Raw genomic sequence first — 21630 nt, forward strand, 5'->3', positions numbered from 1 at the left:
GACAAAGGTGTATCTGTTGAAGAGCCTTACATCATGTGGACAGGATTTCCCCCTTCTGTTACGAACATAAGTTATATGTGTAGTACATGTTAACAAACCATGATGCTTCTTCATACGTGAGACTTAATTTACCACAAAGCATTTTGAAATTCTATTACCTTTTTTTTGGTGTGTGGTCGTAGGTTTGCTCTTCTGACTTAAGGATCTCTGTTCTGCACAGGGAACATTTTTGAGGAGGTTACTGAAAAAATTATCTAAAAATGTATCTGTGAATTTGTTTAGAAGTGATGTTTAATATAGGAAGTATTTTCAGTAAATATGGAAATGTGAAGAGTTAATACTCTTTAATAGAAACACTCACCGCGCCCCCCCCCCCCCCCCAAATGCCCACTCACATCACTCTTATTCAACAGAGTATTGGAAGCACTGGTCTGAGCAATTAGTCAAGACAAGGAATAAAAGGCATCTAAATTGGAAAGGAAGAAGTCAAACTGTTACTATTTGCAGATGACATATTATATATAGAAAACCCTAAAGACTCTACCAAAAAACTGTTAGAAAAATAAACAAATTCAGTAAAATTGCAAGATATAAAATCAGCATATAGAAATCTGTTGCATTTCTATACTCTAATAACAGACTTTCAGAAAGAAAAATTAAGAAGACAGTCCCACTTACAACTGCACCAAAAAGAATAAAATAGCAAGGAAGTGAAAGGCCTGCACAGTGAAAGCTGCAGGACACTGTGAGAGAAGCAGAAGACACAAACATGTGGGATGGCGTTCCAGGCTCATGGGCTGAAAGAATTAATAATGTTAAAGTATTCATATTTTCATATTACCCAAAGCAATCTAAAGATGAACATGATCCCTGTAAAAACGCCAATGGCATTTCCCCACAGAACTAGAACTAACAATTCTAAAATTTGTATGGGACCACGAAAGACCCAAATAGCCTAGGCACACTTGAGATAAAAACAAATGCTTCTTGATTTCAAACTACATTACAAAGCTACACTAATCAAAACAGTATTACTGGCATTAAGAACAGACATACAGATCAATGGACTAGAGTAGAGAGCTCAGAAATAAACCCAGGCTCATATGGCCAGTTAACTTACAACAAAGGAACCAAGAATATACAGGGGAGGGGAAAGGACAGCGCTTTCTCTGAAATGTCCAGGAAGCAGACGTTTCCAATGCCCTGCCAAGTGTTTCAGATTATGGAGCTGGAAAGCTTCTCAATAGACTTAATGATCCCAAACTTGAAAATGCACCAAACACAGGACTATGACTTAGTGCTTCTGGCGCTGTTCTCTCACGCTTCCCCAAGGTGACCAGGGACTCTTCTGGACCTCGGAGGACGTGTTCCAAAGGAGCTGTCTTTTTGTCGAGCATATCATGATTTGTAATGAGAACTCAAGCAAATAATTGTATTTGATAATTTTTCCACATCTGTTTAAAAGCATTGTCTCTTGTCTGAATGTTTGTGTCCTCCCAGACTTTCATGTTGAGAGCCCAAAGCCCTGTGCAGTGGGATTCGTAGTTGGAGCCTCTGGGAGGTGCCGCAGACCTGGGTGGGGGAAAGCTGTCTGGAACGGGAGCCGTGCTCTAACGAAGAGGCTCCAGAGAGCTCCCAGGCCCTCCCGCCTGGCGAGGACGCGGCACGGGCGCAGGACGCGGCACGGGCGCTGGCCGTGACCCGGGAAGGCGCCCTCGCCAGGAGGTGGCCGTGCTGGCACCCTGATCGCCAGAACCAGGAGAAGTCATTTTCTGTTGTTTGTAAGCTGCCCCGTCTCTGGTATTTTCTTACAGCTGCCCAAGCCAACCAAAACCGTTTTTAACTGGATAGTTAACTTTCTCATTTCGCCCTACCCCGCATACTCAAATAAAATTGAATTCCTGTTATTACTTCTGAGGACTTTCACGGTTGCTGGCACGATGTATCCCATGGTGCCTGCATTCTCCAGAACAGTTCTAGCTCAGCCTCGCTGGTCAGTGTATGTGCAGGTGTTCTGAGGTAAATGCGTGTGGTGTGAATCAGGACGTATAGTAAAGGAAGAACACGTAACAGCTAAGTTGGGTTCATGGGAAATTTTTTTTTTTTGAAAAACAGGGTTATAATTTTGGAAAAAAGAGATAAAGTTATTGCCTACAGGTGATAGAAATGTCTGTTAAAATGCAAAGAAGATCAGCTGAAAAATGAATGAAAGAGGAGAATTTTATAAAGTTATTAGAAGTTAAATCAGTGTACAGTAACTGGAGGCTGTTTTCCTTGTATTGAAAATATGAGCTATAAAAGCTTTGATTTGGAGTAGCAACAAAAAATCTAAAATATATGGTAACATCAGCAGTGAGCAGTCCGTGCCCATTGGAGCTGTCAGATGGGCTCTGTGTGAAAGCCACAGTGAGACGCAAGGGGAAGTTTCAGACAAGAGAGTTTGATTTGTAGGTTCTGTCCCTCTTTTGAACTAAGTGAACCTGTTTGTTACTCAACGGTTTATTTACCAGTGACCTGAGGTGGCTGTTTAATCCAGTTGCTGGTGTCGCTGCTCCGGCCGCACTGTGTTTTTGTTCTCTTTGCTGAGACAGAGGAAGGTGTGCTGTTGGCACAGATTTAGTTTAGGCGCCAGCTGCTTGCGTCGGTGGTGCCTTGGCAGTTAAAGGAGCGTAGAACTTTGTTTAACCAAACCGCACCCCGGTCTGTCCAGTTGGTTGGGCAGAAACACTCGGCTGTGAGATTTATTTTTACTTAAGATCCCAGACTGTAATGGAGAGGATCTGCTGCAGTGGTTTCTTTATAGAAAGACCGTTGGTTACGCCGAAATCAAGTGAAGCATCACAAGTGAGGAAATGACGGAGAATTGGAAAGACATGGGGAGAAATGCATAGATATACCCGCTAATGTTGGTCAAGAGAAATCACAGGCTCAGATGAGAGACAATCTGAAATACAGGCAAACACAATTGATCTAAAGGTAAATCCTGAGACAGACAGACAGCTGGCTTCCTTTTCCTGTCCCTGGCTCTTTGCACAGATAGAATCATGATGATTAGTGAAAATACTCCATTTTACCTATAAATGAAATTAAATTGTATTTTAACCAACTCCAGTTTGCAAATTAATATAAAACTAAACATTTAAACAGAGATGATCATCTTCACGTACACCAGCCCATCCTGTGTGCTTGGACAGGGTTTCCGAACGGTGGTTTGTCTTCGAGCATGTATGTATTGCCGGGATATACAGCGTTGCTGACTTATCAGATGTGTGCTCTTTGGAAGATGTTAGGTCCACAATGAGAGATGCAGTTTAGGAAACCAAGAGCAGATCAGAGTTGTTCCCCTTCCCACTGTGTGGAAACTCACACTGAAGCGGCCTCATAAAACACCGAGTCCTGGGAGACGCTGTGCGTTTGTTACCTGTGTCAGGAATGTTTTAAATGCCTCTGACACTGTGCTGCTTTCACATCTTGCTCTATTTGAAGCACCAAAGCTTAAAGGTGCACAAGACCTTTACACACTTGGAAGCCAGAACCTGTTTCTCAAAACCTCAAGTGATACCTGGCCCGTACATAAGCATGCTACATTCTTCCTTCTTTAATTTGTGTTTAGGAAATGGCTGGTTTCTCGACGACGTTGTGATCAAGGACCCCACAACAAACCGCGAATACGCCTTTTTCTGCCACAGGTTTGTGCATGTGCTTTATGTCGACCAAGTTCATTTCATGTTAGTCAGTTTCAAGTTCATGTATTTTGGAGAAACGGGTAGTTTATTCAGTTCTTCCTAGTCATTGATGCTTTGTTGGGTAACTGTTTTGAACATTACTTTTAGGGGCTGCTTCTCCTATTTAGAAAGACATCCATTATGTTTATCATTATTCCTGATGTTACAAATTTAAATATTTTTTGGTAAAAAATACGATTTCTCTTTATATCTCAATAAGAAGAATGAAAGTTTCTGGCAGGAAAACTTACTCCCTAGGGACTGAGCCCCAAATTAGCTTCAAAAATAATAATTGTACAAAATAAATGTTGCACGTGCCTTTTTCACAACTCTGACATTGCTCACTCCCTGTCACTAGGTCTTGAGTTTTGGATTATTTTCCCAACGGCAGCGATAGATCTGCTCTTTCTTTCAGCACTCTCCTGCCTCTTTCCCCACGGAACCACTAATAATAATCATTTATGCAATAACTTACTGTAGTTTGGACTGTAGTTGGTAGCCAGAGGACAGGATAAAATAACTAGTCCAGTGGGTGTAAAGTCTAGGGGCTTGGCAGGCCCACTGATCGGGCAGCTCACTGTGGTTTAGGGAGCAGCCTGTTGCATCCTTGCCTGATAGCAGCCTCTCCTCAGAATCATTTTAAGCATTTCCTTTTCCATTTTCTACTCTGCTTTTACCCACTAGGCATCTATGGCTCTTCCTAATTCCCGCTTTCCATTACTTCTGACTTGGCTAATTGCCAGCGGTTAGTATAATGTAAATTCAGATTTACTTGGTACACCTTGTTTCCACAGGTGGCTGGATCAGGGGGAAGGTGACGGCAAAATTGTCAGAGAGCTGTATGCCAGGGGTAATGCTGTCATCTCTGCACGTGAGTGTCACACGTTTCTTGGAAAATTCTGTTTTGTAAGGAGTGAGGGAAGCATGCCGCTGCTGAAATTAATGGTCCTCTCTTTCCTTCCTATCCTCAGGGCAGAAGCTAGAAGTTAGTAGAAAAGAAATGGTAAGATTTTACCTATGGCTTTAAATAATTGGGTACAAGACAGTGTTCCAATAGCCATTTGATGTGTTAAAAACAGTATATAATGTTTAGTGAGGGGTGTTTCTTTCCGTTTGTTTTGTTTTTCTATTTAGTGGGCTGCAGAGAGCTGGAAGTTCAGGAAGGGAAACACTCTTCAGTTCTACAGCAGGCGGACTGGAGGGTTTGTCCGCCTGCATCCGGATGGCACAGCTGATGCAGCTGGAGAGAAGTCAGACAAATACGGTAAGTCCGCGGACAGTTTGCCCGGCGCTGCACCGGGGTCGGGAGCGGGAGGCAGCGCGTTCCTAGACCGGGTTTAAGTCTTGCTTCTTATTCTTCAGGTGGTTTGCACCAGTATTTGACTGTTCAGATAATTCTTTGTCTGCACAAATCCAAGTCATCAGTACACTGCAGGCTTTACACCTGGGCAGACAGTGCAGTTATGCAGATAGTAAACCGGGAAGAAGCTTGTATTTGGTCTTACTTACTTGAATACAATGTAGGCCGTTAATGCAAGACGTTCATGGAAGGCAGCAGTTGTAGCTCTTGAATGTGTGGCCATTCGGGGAATTAAGTCAGTTCTTCTAAATACCAAGTACCTGTTATGTCCAAACACCATGTTAAATAATTTGAGGGCCACGGAAATAACTAAGTGGCTACCCTGAATTCCAGAGATTCATGATCTGATAAAGAAGACGAACACATGCAACAGTCTAATAATGGTCGTTTGTAGCTGGTGTCATGATGAAAGCACAGAGGAAACACTGGGCCGGAAAGAGCTGGGTTATGTGTTGTTTGGTGTCAGCATCCCCTGAAGCTGTGAGCATCGCAGTAAGTGAAGAAGGAGTGAGCAGATCACGGGAGACCTTTGCCTGCAAACCCAAACCTCCAACTCTTCTTGAAATCTAGGCTTTCACTGTTTAAACAAAATTTGCTGCTGCGGAAGTAACTTTGCTCAAATAGCCCCGGGGATGTGCTGGAGACGGTAACCTACGGCACCTCCTCGAAGTGCAACCTGCACCTCATAGTCGGACCCCAGGGACAACCCAGCTCTCTCCCTGTGAAAACCCGCAGGAGTCTAAGAAAACGTCCTCGTAGCTCCTCTGCCCAAAGCAAGCCTGTCCCTTAGACGCTTCTCTTCCCTACTGGCTCCAGGTTGGGATCACCGTCTCCTTAGATCAGTCGCAATAGTCCTTCATATCCTGCTCCCTGGGGTCCCTGCTGCCAACGCCACTGCGCTTCCTCCTTGTTAAACCTGGCAAGGTGTGCCTCCAAACGTGCTCACAAAGCGCCTCCTGTCGTCAAGTCAGGGACTGCGAAGGCGCTAACTCTTACCCTACTTGCAGCAAACCCCAGAGTGCTGAGTGAAGGACCAAGGTCATATTTTCTCACAGCAGACGCAGCAGCCAGAGTGACATCCTGCAGTGGTTCCCCAAGTCCAGGCCCATGGCATCAAGAGGCGTGGGCCTGACGGTACCTACATGTGTGTGTGGGCATTTTAGAGGAGAGAAATCCCCAGACTAGGGAACTCTGATCTTAGACGGCGTTGCCCGTTCTTCCTTCTAGTGAAAGGGAAACAGAGAGGGAGACAGAGACGGTGAGAAAAGAGACAGAGAGAACCTATCATTATTCTGGAATGTACGCAAGTCTTCTCCAGGGGAGGGAAGGGAAGGTTTTTACCTTCCCTCCCCTGGGATGTTGAGAGGGGGAGAGAGAGACAGAGACAGAGACAGAGAAACAGAGACAGAGAGACAGAGACAGAAATAGAGACAGAGACAGAGAGATAGCTGAGCTTCACTGTGCTAGAATGCTTCCTTATGCAAACATTTGGGAAATACCTTTATTCTGAACCGGGACCACGCAGGAAAACAGCAAATGTAGGGAGAACTGTCTTCTAAAGCCCATCCTGCAAGCTGATTAATACAGGGACCTCAGCACTCCCACATCAGGAAGTGGAGGGACTTCCTTACCCCTCGCCGGGTCAGCCCTTTCTCCGTGTTTGGCTGACAGATACAGATGCAGCAACACTGTGGCCCCCAAGGTCTGCCTCTGCTGCCCCACTTCTTGGATTAGTCCTTCTTGGAAGCCAGCCTTCATGACACGAGGAAGCCCAGAGAACTCTGCAGAGAGGCTCCCCAGGAAAGAACCGGGGTTCAGACGGCCCCAGCTTGATGTCTGACCTGCTGCCAGCACCCACTGCAGGCATGGAGACATTATAGACCAAACTAACCAGTACACGAGGAAGATAGGGGAGCGTTTTACCCTTGAGCGTTCCCAGCATCTCAGTTCGCTGGTCCTGTGATACACAAAGCGGAATGAGCGGTCCTAAAGCAGGCGGGCGCGGGAGAGTCTGCGCAGGCTTCCTCGGCGTAACTGACATTTTACGACAAGGAGTCTTTTATGTGTGGTAATTATTCACAGGATAATTATTCGCAGCATTGTTTCCTGGTATTCTGCGCAGTGTCCCCTAAATTCACACTCAGGAGCCAGTTTTCATCATATGCCTGGACAGTGTTGTGATGAACAAAGCTGACCCATGAACATCTTCTCAAGAAAATATTATAAGACATATCTCAGATATATTGGCTTACAATTTTCACTCCACAAAAAATGCTGTTTTCTCACCATATGCCAATCCTTCTATTTAGTTGTCAAGCTGGTTGTGGATTTTGCTGTTTCCATACTCAGAGGGTTAGTTAGAAAGCTCATCGCTCCGAGAGCTACTGAACCATTTCTTGGCAATACTGGGCCTAAAAGCAGATACACAGCACAAGAAGATCTCTGAAATACCAGAGGGAGTTTCATTGTGTGATCGTAAGCTCTGAGGTACTAAAAACAACACTGCACCGACACTGACGATGAAACTCAGAAGCCAGTCTTCCTGTCTCGAGTGTGGATCCGAAGACTGAAAGGAAGGACCAGACGACCAGAGCAGTTCCGTTTTCGCTCTAAACCCTTCATGGCGACTCTGTGTCAGGGCCAGTTTCACAAGCTTCCCATCACTGACATCTAAATACAGATTCACAGTTTTCTCATTTTATAGTAGTTTCTGGCGTACAGCAGCATGATTCAGTTATGCATACATATTTATTCTTTCTCATATTCCATTAAAGTTTATTATAAGATATTGAACATGGTTCCCTGTACTATAGAGTAGGACCTTGTTGTTCATCTTTTTTTTTATTGGAGTGAGTAGTTGATTGACAATGTTGTGTCAGTTTCCAGTGTACAGCATAGTGATTCAGTTATACATATATATACGTTATATAGATACTCTTTTTCATATTCTTCTTCACTATACTTTATCTATTTTATATATATTAATTTGTATCTGCTCATCCCAAACTCCTAATTTATCCCTCCCTGCTATTTCCCCTTTGGTAACCATAGTTTGTTTTCTATGTCTGTGAGTCTGCTTTTGGTTTGTAAATAGAATTTGTATCATTTTTTAAGATTCCACATATAAGTGATATCATATGATATTTGTCTTTCTCTGTCTGACTTCCTTCACTTAAAATGATAATCTCTAGGTCCATCCATGTTGCTGCAAATGGCATTATTTCATTCTTTTTCATGGCTGAGTAGTATTCCATTGTATAAATATACCACAGCTTCTTTGTCCAGTCATCTGTTGATGGACACTTAGGTTGCTTCCATGTCTTGGCTGTTGTAAATAGTGCTGCTGTGAACATTGGGGTGCATGTATTTTTTCACATTAAGGGTTTTCTCTGGATATATGTCCAGGAGTGGGGTTACCACCTGTGTTTTCTTATAGAAATTTTATGGTTTCAGGTCTAATACTCAAGTTTTTAATTGATCTTGAGTTGATTTTTGTGTATAGTGTAAGATAGTGGTATAGTTTCATTCTTTTGCATGTGGCTGTCCAGATTTCTGCAAAATATTAATTCTTCCAATCCATCAGCATGAAATATCTTTCTATTTTTTTTGTGCCTCTCAGTTGTCAGTATACAGGTCTTTCACCTCCTTGGTTAAATTAATTCCTAGGTATTTTATTTTATTAAAAAAAACTTGCCTTTATTTCTTTAATTGAAATATAGTTGACACACAGTATTATGTTAGTTTCAGGTATAGTATATAATAACTTGACATTTGCAAATGTTATGAAGTGATAAACACGATAAGACTAGTAATCAGTCTGTCCCCAAATAAAGTTGTCAGAGTGTTATTGGCCGTATTCCTATGCTGTAAGTTATGTCCCTGTGACTTAGTTACTGTGTGACTGGAGGCTTGTGCCTCTCAGTTCCCTTCACCTGTTTTGCCTGCCCCTCTCCCCTCTCCCTCCTGGCAAGCACCCTGTGTTCTCTGTGTCTGTGAGTCTGTTTTTATTTTGTTTTGTTTTTTAGATTTCACATATAAGTGAGATCGTGCAGTATTTGTATTTGGGGCTCTAAATAGCAGTCTTTTTCCTAAAGAATATTTCTTGAGCACCTGCTGTGTTCGAGGCACTTTTCTAAGTGCTGGTATATAGCTGCACACAGAGTACACAAAAATCCGTGCCCTCGGGAAGCTTACACTTTGAGATAAAATGGCATGTAGGAGTAAACTGAAAGCTGAAAACAATCAAGTACATGATGACATAATCTTCATCATAATTACACAAACTGGTCACCAATGCCCAAATAATACGTATTTAATTTTACAATGCAGCAATTTATTTTACCCCAAGTCTCTGAGATTTATAGAATGGAAGTGGGTTTTTACACTAGGATAATTTATCCTCCTGGAGACAGCTCCGTTGAGGTTTTTGTGGGGGCAGGGTGGTGTCTCGGGGCTCACTGAGCATACTGATTTGCATAGGGAGGCATCAGAGATTTTCCATGAGAGTCCTACCAACTTGCCAAGCAACATGTGAGTTATCAGCGGCTACTGGCACTCTACCTGATACTGAGAGGTATCATAAAATGTCCTATTAGGAGATTTCAATGTATAATTGAATTAAAAAAAAGCTTTAAAAGCATGAATTACTTGCTAATACTGAAAACATTTTATAGGTCTCTTTGATGTTATTTTCAACAAAGGAAATATATGCATTTTCCAAAGTCATGAAATGAGGCATCTTTCTCTGGCTCTTGAAAATGGCTCTGTCACTGGAATGGTATGTAGTAATTCTTCTTTTTGCCGTATGTCAGTTGTATCCATATATAATGTATTTTTGCATGAGGCACTTTTATAAGAGGATCAAACTGTATTTGTATTTGAGATTCATCTTGTTACCTGACACGGGGTCTCAGAGTGTCTGGCGACAACACCCTTGGCTTTAGTCCACACTGGTCACTGCTGAGGTACCCGTCACACACTGGGTGGCTTCCGGCAGGTGGACAGCTCTGTGGCTCACCTGCAGGACGGACACAGGGAGCCTTCCCTGCGGTTGGTAGCCTTAGTGCCATGGATCAAGTCTTCCAAGGGCACCAGTAAGTCCTTACTTTCGGGCCCAAATGCCTCCCTGGGACACTGAGGGGGAACAGGTAAGACTTCAGAGAGTACCTCAACCCAGAAGTGTCTCCCTGTAGCATGACCATCTTGATTTGTTTAGCTTTTTGCAGGCAAAATCTAGGAATGCACATCTGTTAATTTCACCTTTTGGTCCCAAATAGTCTTGAGTTAGGAAGACACAAATGAAGAAATGAAAAATAAGTAACGATAAGATACATCAACACTTCCTGCAATTACCCACCCTGCTGCTGGAGTTACTTCTGTTCTTACTGACACTCTACACGGCTTCTGAGAAATCTAGGGAAGGTCCTCGGAGCAAGACGCTGGAGATGAGGCTGGGAACACGAGGACTGACTGGCAAACGCACGGCAGCACGGGCTCTGCGGGGTGCGGGGACCGCTGCACACGTACCGCGCCCATGCGTTCTGAACTTCGTGCCTTCCTGGTGCCAGTTCAGAGGCTTTGTTTTGCTTTGTCCTCCCGTTTTCTTTTAGGCCAGTGGTGGAGCCTCCACTGAGATGCGGGTGCTTTATCAGCCCAACCGCTGCGCCCTTCTCGAGTCAGTGCTGGTTCCTGGTCACACGATTACCTTTGATCGTCGTGGCAAAATGGCGGATGAGTCATCAGCAGGCTATGCAGACCTCTCAGGAGAGTTTGTGGTTCTTGTCAAGGTAACGTGGAGGGAAGTCGTTGCGTTGCCACACGTGTAGTTCCTTCTGCTCTTGAATTGAGTCGTGGTAGAGTCATCGGATCCCTTCCCACCAGGTGGCGCGGATCCCTGTTGTCCTTCTGTTCGCCCAGACTTTGAAAGGTAGTAGGGACCACAGCCTTGCAGCAGGGGAACTGGCGGGGGTAACACCCTGTGTGCAGTTGAATTTGGAGGGTAGAGCTATGGCTGTGGGGATTTTATTTTATTTTATTTTATTTTATTTTATTTATTATTATTTTTTGTTGTTGAGGTACAGTCAATTACAATGTGCTGTGCGGATTTTAAATAAAAAGTTAGAGACTTAGGTTTGAGAGTCAAATAAATATATATACATATTTAATTGTCTCTAACAGTGTTTATACCCTTTGGAGTGTCATACACGTGTGATCATTTCATAATGTGTTATGCTTCTTCCTTTACAGAGCGTTTGTGAATTTATTTTTTAAACAATATTATGATATTAATATAATAGCTGTCATGTATGAGATTGCCTGTTTTGTGCCAGGCACTTTACTGAGAGCTTCACCACGTACAAGACTAAACTTAAGCATCATAAGAATACTGACAGATGTTGTTATCTGTGTTTTCAATGTGAAGACAATATTTTCAGAGAAGTTAAGACTCTGGATGGTAAAGCCTAGCTAGTAAGTGATGGATCATGAATCAAATCAAAGCCAATTTGTCTTCAAAACTTTTTGTGCATACTGTGTAACAGGCCCTTTATCACACTTCCTTCTCCCCAAACAACATAGGTTTTAATGGTCACGTAATAGTCAAACATTAGGAATCTATATATATGTGTATTTGTTTATCATTGGATATTTACTCTTAATGTCTTTATTTTACTGCCTCTACATGTGTTGATTTATGCCTTTGACAACATATTTTATTATTTTCTTAGCTTGGATAACTCAACATTGAATTTAAGGGTTAGAATATGAAATCTTTAAGACTCTGGGAACATACTGACAAATTTCTTTCCAGCAGTGTACCAACATTTAATCCTGGGAAAGTCAAGCCAAATGTGAGGGAACAGCTGACATGACCACCTTCACTTCTGACACAAACTTCAGATTTCAAAGGTCCTCCTTGAGACCACCACCAAGTTTTGGTAATTGACTAGAATGACTCAGAACTCAGTCAGTGCTGTTACATTCGTGGTTATGGCTTATTACAGAGGAAGGATGCAGATTAAAAGTAGCTAAGGGAGGAGATGCAGAGGGCAGAGTCTAGGAAAAGTACCAAACGTGGACACTGTAGTTGTCCTCTTCCCATGGAGTCAGGACAGTGTTACATTCTCAGCGTTGATATGTAACAGTGTGCATGGAGTATTGCCAACAGGGCGCCTTGGTGCCCAGGCTCTACTGGGGTTCCATCCTGTACAGAGTCCCAGTGGCCAGTCTCAGTCTCCAGCCACTCAGGAGGTCAGCTGACACCTTGTTATGCAAAGTTTTACTCTCTGGCTGGCCCAAGGCCCTCAGGCAAACAAAAGTACTTCTATTAGGCAAGGCATTCTGAGGGTTTAGAGATGACCCCTCAGAAGCCCAGGGCAAAGGCCAGACCTCCCTGGGTAAAACTGCAGCCTTTACTCCCCAGCTCCCTTCAACAGGGGAGGAGAGTCTCGGTCTCACTGACCTTGGTGTTGAGTATGGTCATTAGAAGAAACTGACAGTTTTCTAGAGGAATAGACATCTATTTTTGCTTTATTATTTTTTTGTTACTAGTAGAGATTGCTTTTCCTTACGTTCATTCATCATTTATATTTTGTGACTTGTGTATTTGTGTCTTTTATTCATTTCTCTTCAGGGTTAGTACGTTTCTAATTAACTTTCAAGAACTCTTTATATCTTCCTCTTAAGCTATTGATGACGGAGGATTTACTTAAATGTGCCTTAGTTATATTTGATGCCTCTTTTCAATCCTCCATGTATTCATTCGTTCACTTACTCCTACATGCACACTAAGATTCATAGGTTACATCTCAAAATTCAGACACTCTTATAGCGTGCTGTTTTTATTCTGCTTTGTATTAGCATTAAAGCTGTTTGTTTAGAGTGATAGTAAATTTCCTAAGAAGAATGTTTGTGGTTTTTCATCTTTTTAGAATCTCCGTGTAGGATCTGGTGCTGATTCGTACACTCTCAGTGAACAGTGATGAATGTAAATTGTAATGAGTCAACCAGACAAGCTTCTTTAGTTTTGTTTAGCTTTGCACAGCAGTTAAATTATTTATTTCCTTTTTTTGCTCATTCTTTCCCACCAAGCTCCTGGTATGATCCTGGTCCCTGCAACTTCTGCAGGAGAATGAGCTTTATTACCACCCCTCTCTAGCAAAACAGGATCTGGTCGTTCACTGCCTCTCTGCTGTGTTTGTTGCCCCGAAGGGTGTGTTCCTGCCCGGCGCTGTGGTTCTGCTCGCTACTAGCCCGTGCCAGGCCCTGTGTCTCCAGCCGGATGGGAGCTGCACTGGCTTGGGAAAACTGTCTGAACAATCCTATTGGAAAGTGCATAAAATCAGCTCTGGGATTTGCATGTTGGAAAGTGTGAAAAATGCACAAATGTTTCTGAGGATTGAGAATGGCCAGTGTGATGGAACAGTAAGCATCTGCTCGTATTTTTCTCAGCAAATGTTTGAGACACTTGCCAATAACAAATATGAGAATGGTACTTGCTGAGTGCTTTGTTTTTTGGTTTTAACCTATGAATATTCTGGAAACTGGATGTTATGTAAGGGGCCCCCTTTGACCGGTGTTTTTAATAAGTGGGGAGGGCAGCTGAATGCTTGGTATGAGGTTAGAGAGGGCTGTTTCCCCTTCACACACTGCTTCTGAAATGTAACGTGGGTACAAGTCAGCTGGGAATTGCGCTGGAGAGCAGATTCCCATTCAGATGGGCTGTTGGGGGACTTGCGTGTCTGTTTCTTATAAGCACCCAGTTAATGATGAGCTGGTCCACGAGCTGCAGTTTGAAAACCAAGGCTCTGGAAAGTCCCAGCTCAGCAATATTTCCTTCACTGCTTCCTTTGGTGCCTGAATTTCCGCCAGTGGAAACCCTGTTCCTTGAGCAAGGAAGCAGTTTTAAGTTCTAAATATTAGGAGTTCTTCTTTAACATCTTGAGACGTAGGAGGAGTGTGGAGGGCAATAGAATAACAGCTTTTACACGCTCATTTATAGCCATCGTCCTCCTGCGGGCTGAGGGGCGCCCGCGACGGCACAGCTAGCTCTCCTGTTAGTGCCCTGTTCGTCTGCTCTTGTTTGAAGGGGTCTGGTTTACGCTGTGTCGTTGGGGTGAACTCGGAGATGCTTTTTTTTTTTTTTTTAAATAAATATCAGTAAAAATCTTCAGCTTAGGGTAAAATTTTAGAGATCTTCCTGGCTTAGGCATACCTAAAGGTCAGTGACTTTTGTCCATCTGCCTCCTAAAATCAGGGGCTCAAACATTCTGTAGAAGTCTCTGGCTTTTTGGTGTTTCTGTTAAAAATTCAAAGCATTAAAATGCTTTAAATAGCATTAAAAAAATTCAAAGCCTGTTAAAAAAAATACTGCATTGGAAAGTTGTTGCCAAAAGATTTGCAACTTTGAAGAGCCTTTCCAGGAAGCCAGCACCTCCTGAGTACTCTGTAAATCACAGGAAAATGTGCCACTACTCTGGCCAAAGGTGAATTTCCTGATTTTGTAAGAGGATCAGCAAGGAAAGCCAGGAGGGGAGGTGGGCTAATGTGTGTGGTGTCTCTTGTGTGGAAAAGGCTGTCCCAGCTCTCTTCCACTCATAATGACACCCTCAACCCCTAAGTTCACACAAGAAAACAAGTGATCAGGCAGGCACACAGTAGTAGCGCGTCTTTGCCTAAGACTGACCCCCGTAAATGACCTAATGATGCCTTTGGTGTAGTTATGAAAAGGTTGGCCAGGGTCAAAGAGCTTCTGTTCTACATTTAATGCTCTGATCCACCAGGCCCAGTTCAGATCAGCCCTCCTGGTGTCTCGCTGGGATTGGCCCCTTGGTTGGGGCCCCCCACATGCACTGTCGTGGGACATCGAGGTCCGCGAGGGCCCCTCCCGTGGGTGCCGTGTGGACGCTTGCTGTGTGCCGGCAGACCTGTGATTAACGGAGGGCCGGAGGACTCTGGCCACCTCCCAATGGTTCTGCCATTTAAACGGCATTGATGTTTCACTTTTATTTTGGCGTTGTTAAAGAGAAGACCACAGGCTCAAAGTGGAGTCACTTACGCTAGACCGTGTCACCAAACTGGGCTCAATACCTAGCCTAACTGAGGTTCTACCTCCCCGGGAGGTGCAGCCTTCACTGGTCGGCCAGGGGCTTTCTGGTCAGCACCAGTGAGGTATCTGTCCCACGGGCCCTCTCCGTCCCCAGGGAAGATGAGGGAACCCACCTAACAAGACCCTCTTGTCCCCAAGGAGAGATGACGTACCCTGAGATCTCCACTTTAGCTTGCTCGTTGACGACGTCCTCATCTTGCCTGCCCCCTCCCCCCCCCCGCTTGCTGCGTGGGGCTCCCCTCGCTTGCTGCGTGGGGTGCTGCCTGAATCACGAGCCCTTCAGTAAAGCCGGTTGGGTCTTCAAGGTTTGCCCGTTGATGTTTTGTTATCTAACAGCACTCCGAGAACTCTCATCATTTGTGTTTACTTCTGCTCCTGCTGTTGTAGTCTTGTCTGTATTTGTAGCTTGTTTCGTGACTCACCGATGTGGCTGTCTGACTAAAACTCTCCATCTGAGTTGCGGTGCTGGGTCTTTTTAGTCAAAATGTACACGCATTTTTGCTCTTAAGATTCAGTATTGATGCGTAACAATCAGGCATTTATTTTTCACTTTCACTGTGTCTGAACAGACATCTTCGGGCTGGAATGACTCTACTTTTACACGTACTTGAAAAATAATAAAGGGGAACTGCAAGGCTACATACTTGCAGAAGAGGAGAGAACTGATTTTGTTGACTGTTATTAGAAACCTGTAAAGAGGCACATAACTGGGTAGATAGTGAGTTTTTTATTTCCTGGAGGTATTAGGGGGCATTTAAGAAATTTCCTGAAGACAATTTGAGATCTGTCCGTATTACTCCTCTGATTAAAATCCTTCAGTGGCTCCTATGGATAGGCCGCAGTCGGCCTGAGATCAAGCCCAGACTCCTGTGTGGCAAACAGGCTGGTCCTCCTTTCCGTCTCACCTCTTCTCCCTGCTGGGTCAGCAACCTCAGGAAGCTGTTCACCCACACGCCATGCTGCCTGCTGCCTTGCAGCCTTCCTTCATGCTGCCCCCCTGCCTGAAATCCCCCACCTCCCACTTCCACTTCCCTCTACTTAGCTTAATTGCTATTCTACACTTAACTCGGCCTCACCTCCTCCAGGAAGCCCTTCCTGATTCTCCTGAGCTTAGTGCCTTTTCTCTCCCCAGACCTAAGGAGTTCATCTCTGTCCCGCTGGCCTTACATATTATATTTTTACTTGTATATGTAGTTGTGTCCTTGACTTGGCCATGAACAAATCAAAGCCAGGGTTTTACTGTATCCATAACAAGAACAGAAGGTAGAAGTTGCTTAGTTCCTATTTATATTGTGAGAGACAGATAGACAACAGACTTGGTTCTCACCTACAAGAAACTTGCCCTGGAGGGCGGAGGCCAGGCTGCAGTCATCTTTTACAAAGAAAATATAGATGCTATTGGGAATTTTAACTCATTCTCCCAGAACTCACTGTCCAGAACTGGTTCATGTTTAAATGTACATGGACTTGGCAGAATTGTCCTATTCTTTCTGTCACTATTTTAGAGGGTCACATGGTCTCTGTTTCTGGATCTTAAGGAACAGGGTGAAGCACGTAGTGCAGGTGATGCAGAAAGCTTCTAGGTTTGTCAGGAGGACTTGAAAATGAAGCAAAGCCATCTTCTTGTGAAATGACTGGTTTTAAATTCTGTCCTTCAGTGTTTGCTCATATTTATGAAATAATATTGTATTGATCGTAGGGCACAGGAGGTACTGACTGTCATTTTAAAATTAAGAAGAACCTGGAAAATGCATGTGTCAGCCTGGAATCTGTGAAGAGCCCGGGGCGGTTCGTTGGACTTCAGTCAGATGGTCAGGCAGCACCAGCTGTTTATACCAAGAATGGGGATGTTTTCTTCTACCCACGCGTCATCAAATGTACGTTTATCCTGAAGTACTTCCTTTTGGTTTGCTTGGTAGTGACTTGTGTGCAGGGCTGGATAATCTCATCAAAGTTTCACTAAGCAGATTTCTGCCGTTAGGCTTGTTATTGGTTGTCATTCTAGAAGCAGTGAAAAAAATTCATAATGAAAACACTGACCTCAAAGTCTCAGGTATTTAATGTTAGGGCTAGAATCTTTGCTACTGTAAGCTCCTCTATGGTGCATTTGTGTGTGTGTGTGTGTGTGCACGTGTGTGTGCACACGTGTGCACTTGTGTTTTGTCATTTAGGGGCATCTCCATGCACACTGAGAGGGCATGGGGCTGTTAGAAACATTCTCAGTTTCATTGCTATTAATTTTTAATGTTCACAGTGTCAAAGGAGATAGAAAAAACAATCAACACAAATGGGATTTAAATTAAAAATGGGATTTGGGGAAAAAAAGTCCAAAGGATAGGACAGAATTGTGAGTATTTTGAAACTAGTTTATCTCATGTTTAAGTTCTGGTTCTCTAGCAAATTGAAGTAAGGATCTGAGGACTTTATTTAAACAATTTAAGCTTAGAATATATTTGCTTGAACAATGGTTAACTAGGTAACTCTATTGTGTTCTTAAATTATCTCAAAATTTAGTTTGCTGTCTAATTTTTCTCTGACTCAGTCCCATGGATTTTGGCTTAATCACAATCTGGATGATTTTCTTAGTTAGTGGGAATCTGATTTTAGTTCTCTTTTCTTAACAAGGTCTACCTGTGCTTTGTATGGAGATACGTATAGAAGTCTGTAAGTTTTTATATATATCTTATCAGATGGGTCCTATGTAAATATAATGTAGATCTTCAGGGTAATTATATCTGTATCTGTATTGTATCTGTGTGGTGTCCTATAAAAGATCGTCTAAAATAAGAACATAATGAGCGTGATTTAACATGGCGGTGTGGCTGGCCCTGTCCTCTGCGCTGTCTGCATCAGCTCCTTTTCAGCCTTCAGTTGCCGTATTTAAAATTAAAATTGTTAGGCTGGTACACCTTACCTTGCTGCTGTCCCTCCTCTACTCCCTCCACCCTTCATTTCCCACAGGCTGGCACAGAGTGGCACTCCTACTCAACAAAATGGGCATGCCATCTGTCCCTGGAGCTCTGAAGGGAAATAGGCGACGTGAGGGAGAGCAGAGCGACCCAGGCTGGAGCAGAAGGAAGGGCAGTGAGTGCGAGTGGCCGGCAGGGCCGCCCCACGCCGGAGGAGCACAGGAAGTGGAGGATGGATGAGAAAGGAGAGCGAGCAGTGATTTAGAAAGGGAGTTGGGTAGGAGGAACGATAATTTGTGGTGACAAATGAGAGAGAGATAATAAAAGGCATGTTTGCCAGTTTAGGGGGTTAGTGCCAATAGAACCATAGGAATAAAGCCTTCCTTTTTACAGGCTCTGCGGTTTAAGCCTTTCCCTAGAGCATGGGTGCTTTGAGCTTTGTTCCCCGTACCCAGCGCTCTGGGCTTGGTGACGCCAGCTGACCCAGGAGAGCTGTGGCTTCTGTGTCCGGGGAACCGGACAGCAGCAATGTCCTCCTCGTCTTCCCAGCAGAGCTGCGGGTCAGACGAGTAAATGTCTAGGAGAGTTCTCGATTCAGTGATAAGAGCTGACGCTTGTGGGCAATTGTTTTCTGCCGGACACGCCAGAGCCTGGGTTCTACCATTTTATGTCACTTTGAAAAGTAGGTACACAATGTTTATTGTCTTGAAACTGCACTCTTATTATTTGATAATGTTTTTGAAAAAAATAGTTTAACATCCCCAGTGACTGTGAATCAACTTTAAAAGCTTATGGCCAGTAGGGCTAGGCCTGATTCTTCTCAGCCTGTGTGATTAAATTGGTTGGTAAACATCTATAATCTGTTTATATAGTTTACTTTTCCCTTTACTATTTTTATTATACAAATAATACATGTAATTGTGGAAAGTTTTGAAAATTTGCTAAGGTAGAAATCTGCCCAGAGATGAAACCTGCTGACATTCTGAGGGGCAGCCTGTCATGATTTTCTTCTGCGAAGGTGTGCGCTGCATGTATTTGTCTACCCTTTTCTGTAGATATTTTCGAAGTATATTTTTCGACATAAAATTGAGCTGCCGTCTTGTATATGTAAAACAATTTCATCTGCTTTTTACTTTAAAAATGATTTTCATCATACACATAGATTTATGCCGTATTTTCAGATGAGTTACACTGATGAGTTTATGACACATTATTTAACCAACCCCTGATGTTGGATATTTTATTGTTTAATTTTTTTGGATTATTACAGAGACTGTTGGGAGGATCATTTACATATACACATATTTTTATAGTAGTCTGAAGTTTTTTTCTTAGCAGAAATGACCGAGAGTGGAATTGTTTGCTCAACTTAGGTAGCGACAGACTTCTTAAAGCTGACTGTGCCACCGTAATTCCAGCGGTCTCAGCAAAGAGACGTGCGGTTTGGGCACTAGCGTTCAGTCCTGTGGGGAGCTGCCCAAGGTTCTCGTTGGTCTTGACTGTGCTGAGAGCTTCTGCTGCCCTGACCTTGGACCATAGGGTATCGTGCTTGGATCTCACCAGCTGTCCTGACGACCAGGTGCACGTGCCTGTGATCACCAAGCTCTTCCTGTTTGGATTAGCCCGTGAGGATAACCGTGGAGTTCTGTCTGTCCGTTGGATTAACATTTATGGGAGTTCCAGTGAAGGCTAGACATCCATTGCAGGTGTCTCTTTTCACTTACAATCAACGGGAGGATTTTCAAACAGACTATAAAGCTGTAGATCTTACCTCTATAGAGACTGCTTCTCTTCAAAGGCTTATACCAAAGGATTCTAGACTTTGGAATTAAAAGAAAACAAAATTCTCAGCCTCATACCTTCTCAGTGATTATTTTCAATCTGTAAGAATGACTATAGCACCACTTTGCATTAACGTGGTGTTTTAGCCCAATGCATTATGTATATCTCATTATTTATCTTGTCATTGTATGAACGTTTAAGAAGCTGGATAGAGTCATGGCCAAGTGAGGGGTAAGATTCTCTCTCATAAATCCAGTAGGAAGAAGCACTTAATAGAATTACAGGCAGAGAGCCCATTTATAGGAAGTGGTGTAAATATTATATATGGAGATACCTGTTGACATGGCCTTCAAGAAAGAATCCTTGGACTAGAACAAGTCAGCTGAACTTCACGGCCTTGACTAACATTGTCAAGGTTTGGGCTGACTTAAAGAAGTATGTTCTGTATGTTATCTGTTAGAATTCTCAGAATCTGGGGAAAAAATTGATACTGAAAGTTGGCAGAGTAGACTTTCCCTGCTATTGCAGACACCCAGATTGACCAAGAAGTCACTGATCCAGGGAATGTCACCTCCAGTATCATAAATGTCAACATTTGTACAGTAGATTGTTCCTAGAGAAGTTTACCCTAAAGATGTCATTCCTAAATACACTGAGGCAATTTCCTGTTTTAATAAGAGCAAGAGTGCTGGAGACACTGCCATGGATATTTTGTTGGAGCACCGTGAATCCTTGGAATCTAAGAAAGGGTGTGGAAGCACTAACATTCCTTCAAAACACAGTTTCCAGTAACACTTCCACATTTTCACAAGACAAGAGCCACAAGTTAGAAGGTGACTGGATAAAGAAGATGTGGTATATTTATACCATGGAATACTACTCAGCCATAAAAACCGACAACATAACGACATTTACAGCAACATGGATGCTCCTGGAGAATGTCATTCTAAGTGAAGTAAGCCAGAAAGAGAAAGAAAAATACCATATGAGATCGCTCATATGTGGAATCTAAAAAAAACAAAAAAAACGAAACATAAAAATACAGGACAGAAATAGACTCATAATACAGACTTGTGGTTGCCAAGGGGCTGGGGGGTGGGGAGAGATAGACTGGGATTTCAAAACTGTAGAATGGATAAGCAAGATTATACTGTACAGCACAGGGAAATATACACAAGATCTTATGGTAGCTCACAGAGAAAGGAATGTGACAATGAATACATATATGTTCATGTATAATTGAAAAATTGTGCTCTACACTGGAATTTGATCCAACATTGTAAAATGATTATAAATCAATAAAAAAGTTAAAAAAAAAAAAGCCACAAGCTAGAGAAACGCACGTGTCCACCACGAGCCCTTTGGCTTCCCCATCAGGTTTGCGTTGTCCCCGCCTCGGGCTGCACGGGGAGGTGCTCCTGCAGAATCGGTTGCTACAACTCCTCTAAGGCATTTATTTTGACTCAGATTAATCCTTAGACACCTCAACAAAGGAAAGACCAAGGGATGCTGCTGTCCAAAGGCTCGTGTTTGCTGAACGGGTGTGCGCCAATGGAAGTGCTGTTTTGTCCTTACCTTTATCACTACTTCCATTTAAAAATGGCTGTACTGTGCCTGGTCCTTGCAAACGAAACACAGGCAACTTGAACTTCTAAATCCTGAGTGCAAATAGCATTCGTGGGCGTACGCTGTAAAACCGGAGTCGTTGTTCAGCTAGGTTGAGGATACTTATTTCTGAACAAGACACCA

The 21630-nt window shown here is 43.2% G+C and overlaps 1 protein-coding gene across 1 annotated transcript in view; it reads left to right on the plus strand.

The window, feature by feature from the left end:
* The window catches only part of RP1 (RP1 axonemal microtubule associated), a 140067-nt gene that overhangs the window by 32448 nt on the left and 85989 nt on the right, over window positions 1-21630 (plus strand). Inside the window, exons 8-15 of the mRNA XM_064480818.1 lie at window positions 3614-3689; window positions 4520-4596; window positions 4697-4728; window positions 4860-4989; window positions 9759-9862; window positions 10695-10871; window positions 13294-13506; window positions 16890-17067. Of these exons, the coding sequence (XP_064336888.1) occupies window positions 3614-3689; window positions 4520-4596; window positions 4697-4728; window positions 4860-4989; window positions 9759-9862; window positions 10695-10871; window positions 13294-13506; window positions 16890-17067 (987 nt within the window). The remainder of the gene's footprint in view (window positions 1-3613; window positions 3690-4519; window positions 4597-4696; window positions 4729-4859; window positions 4990-9758; window positions 9863-10694; window positions 10872-13293; window positions 13507-16889; window positions 17068-21630) is intronic.

The sequence above is a fragment of the Camelus dromedarius genome, chromosome 30 (assembly GCF_036321535.1).
Source record: "Camelus dromedarius isolate mCamDro1 chromosome 30, mCamDro1.pat, whole genome shotgun sequence".
NCBI classification, from domain to species: domain Eukaryota; kingdom Metazoa; phylum Chordata; class Mammalia; order Artiodactyla; family Camelidae; genus Camelus; species Camelus dromedarius.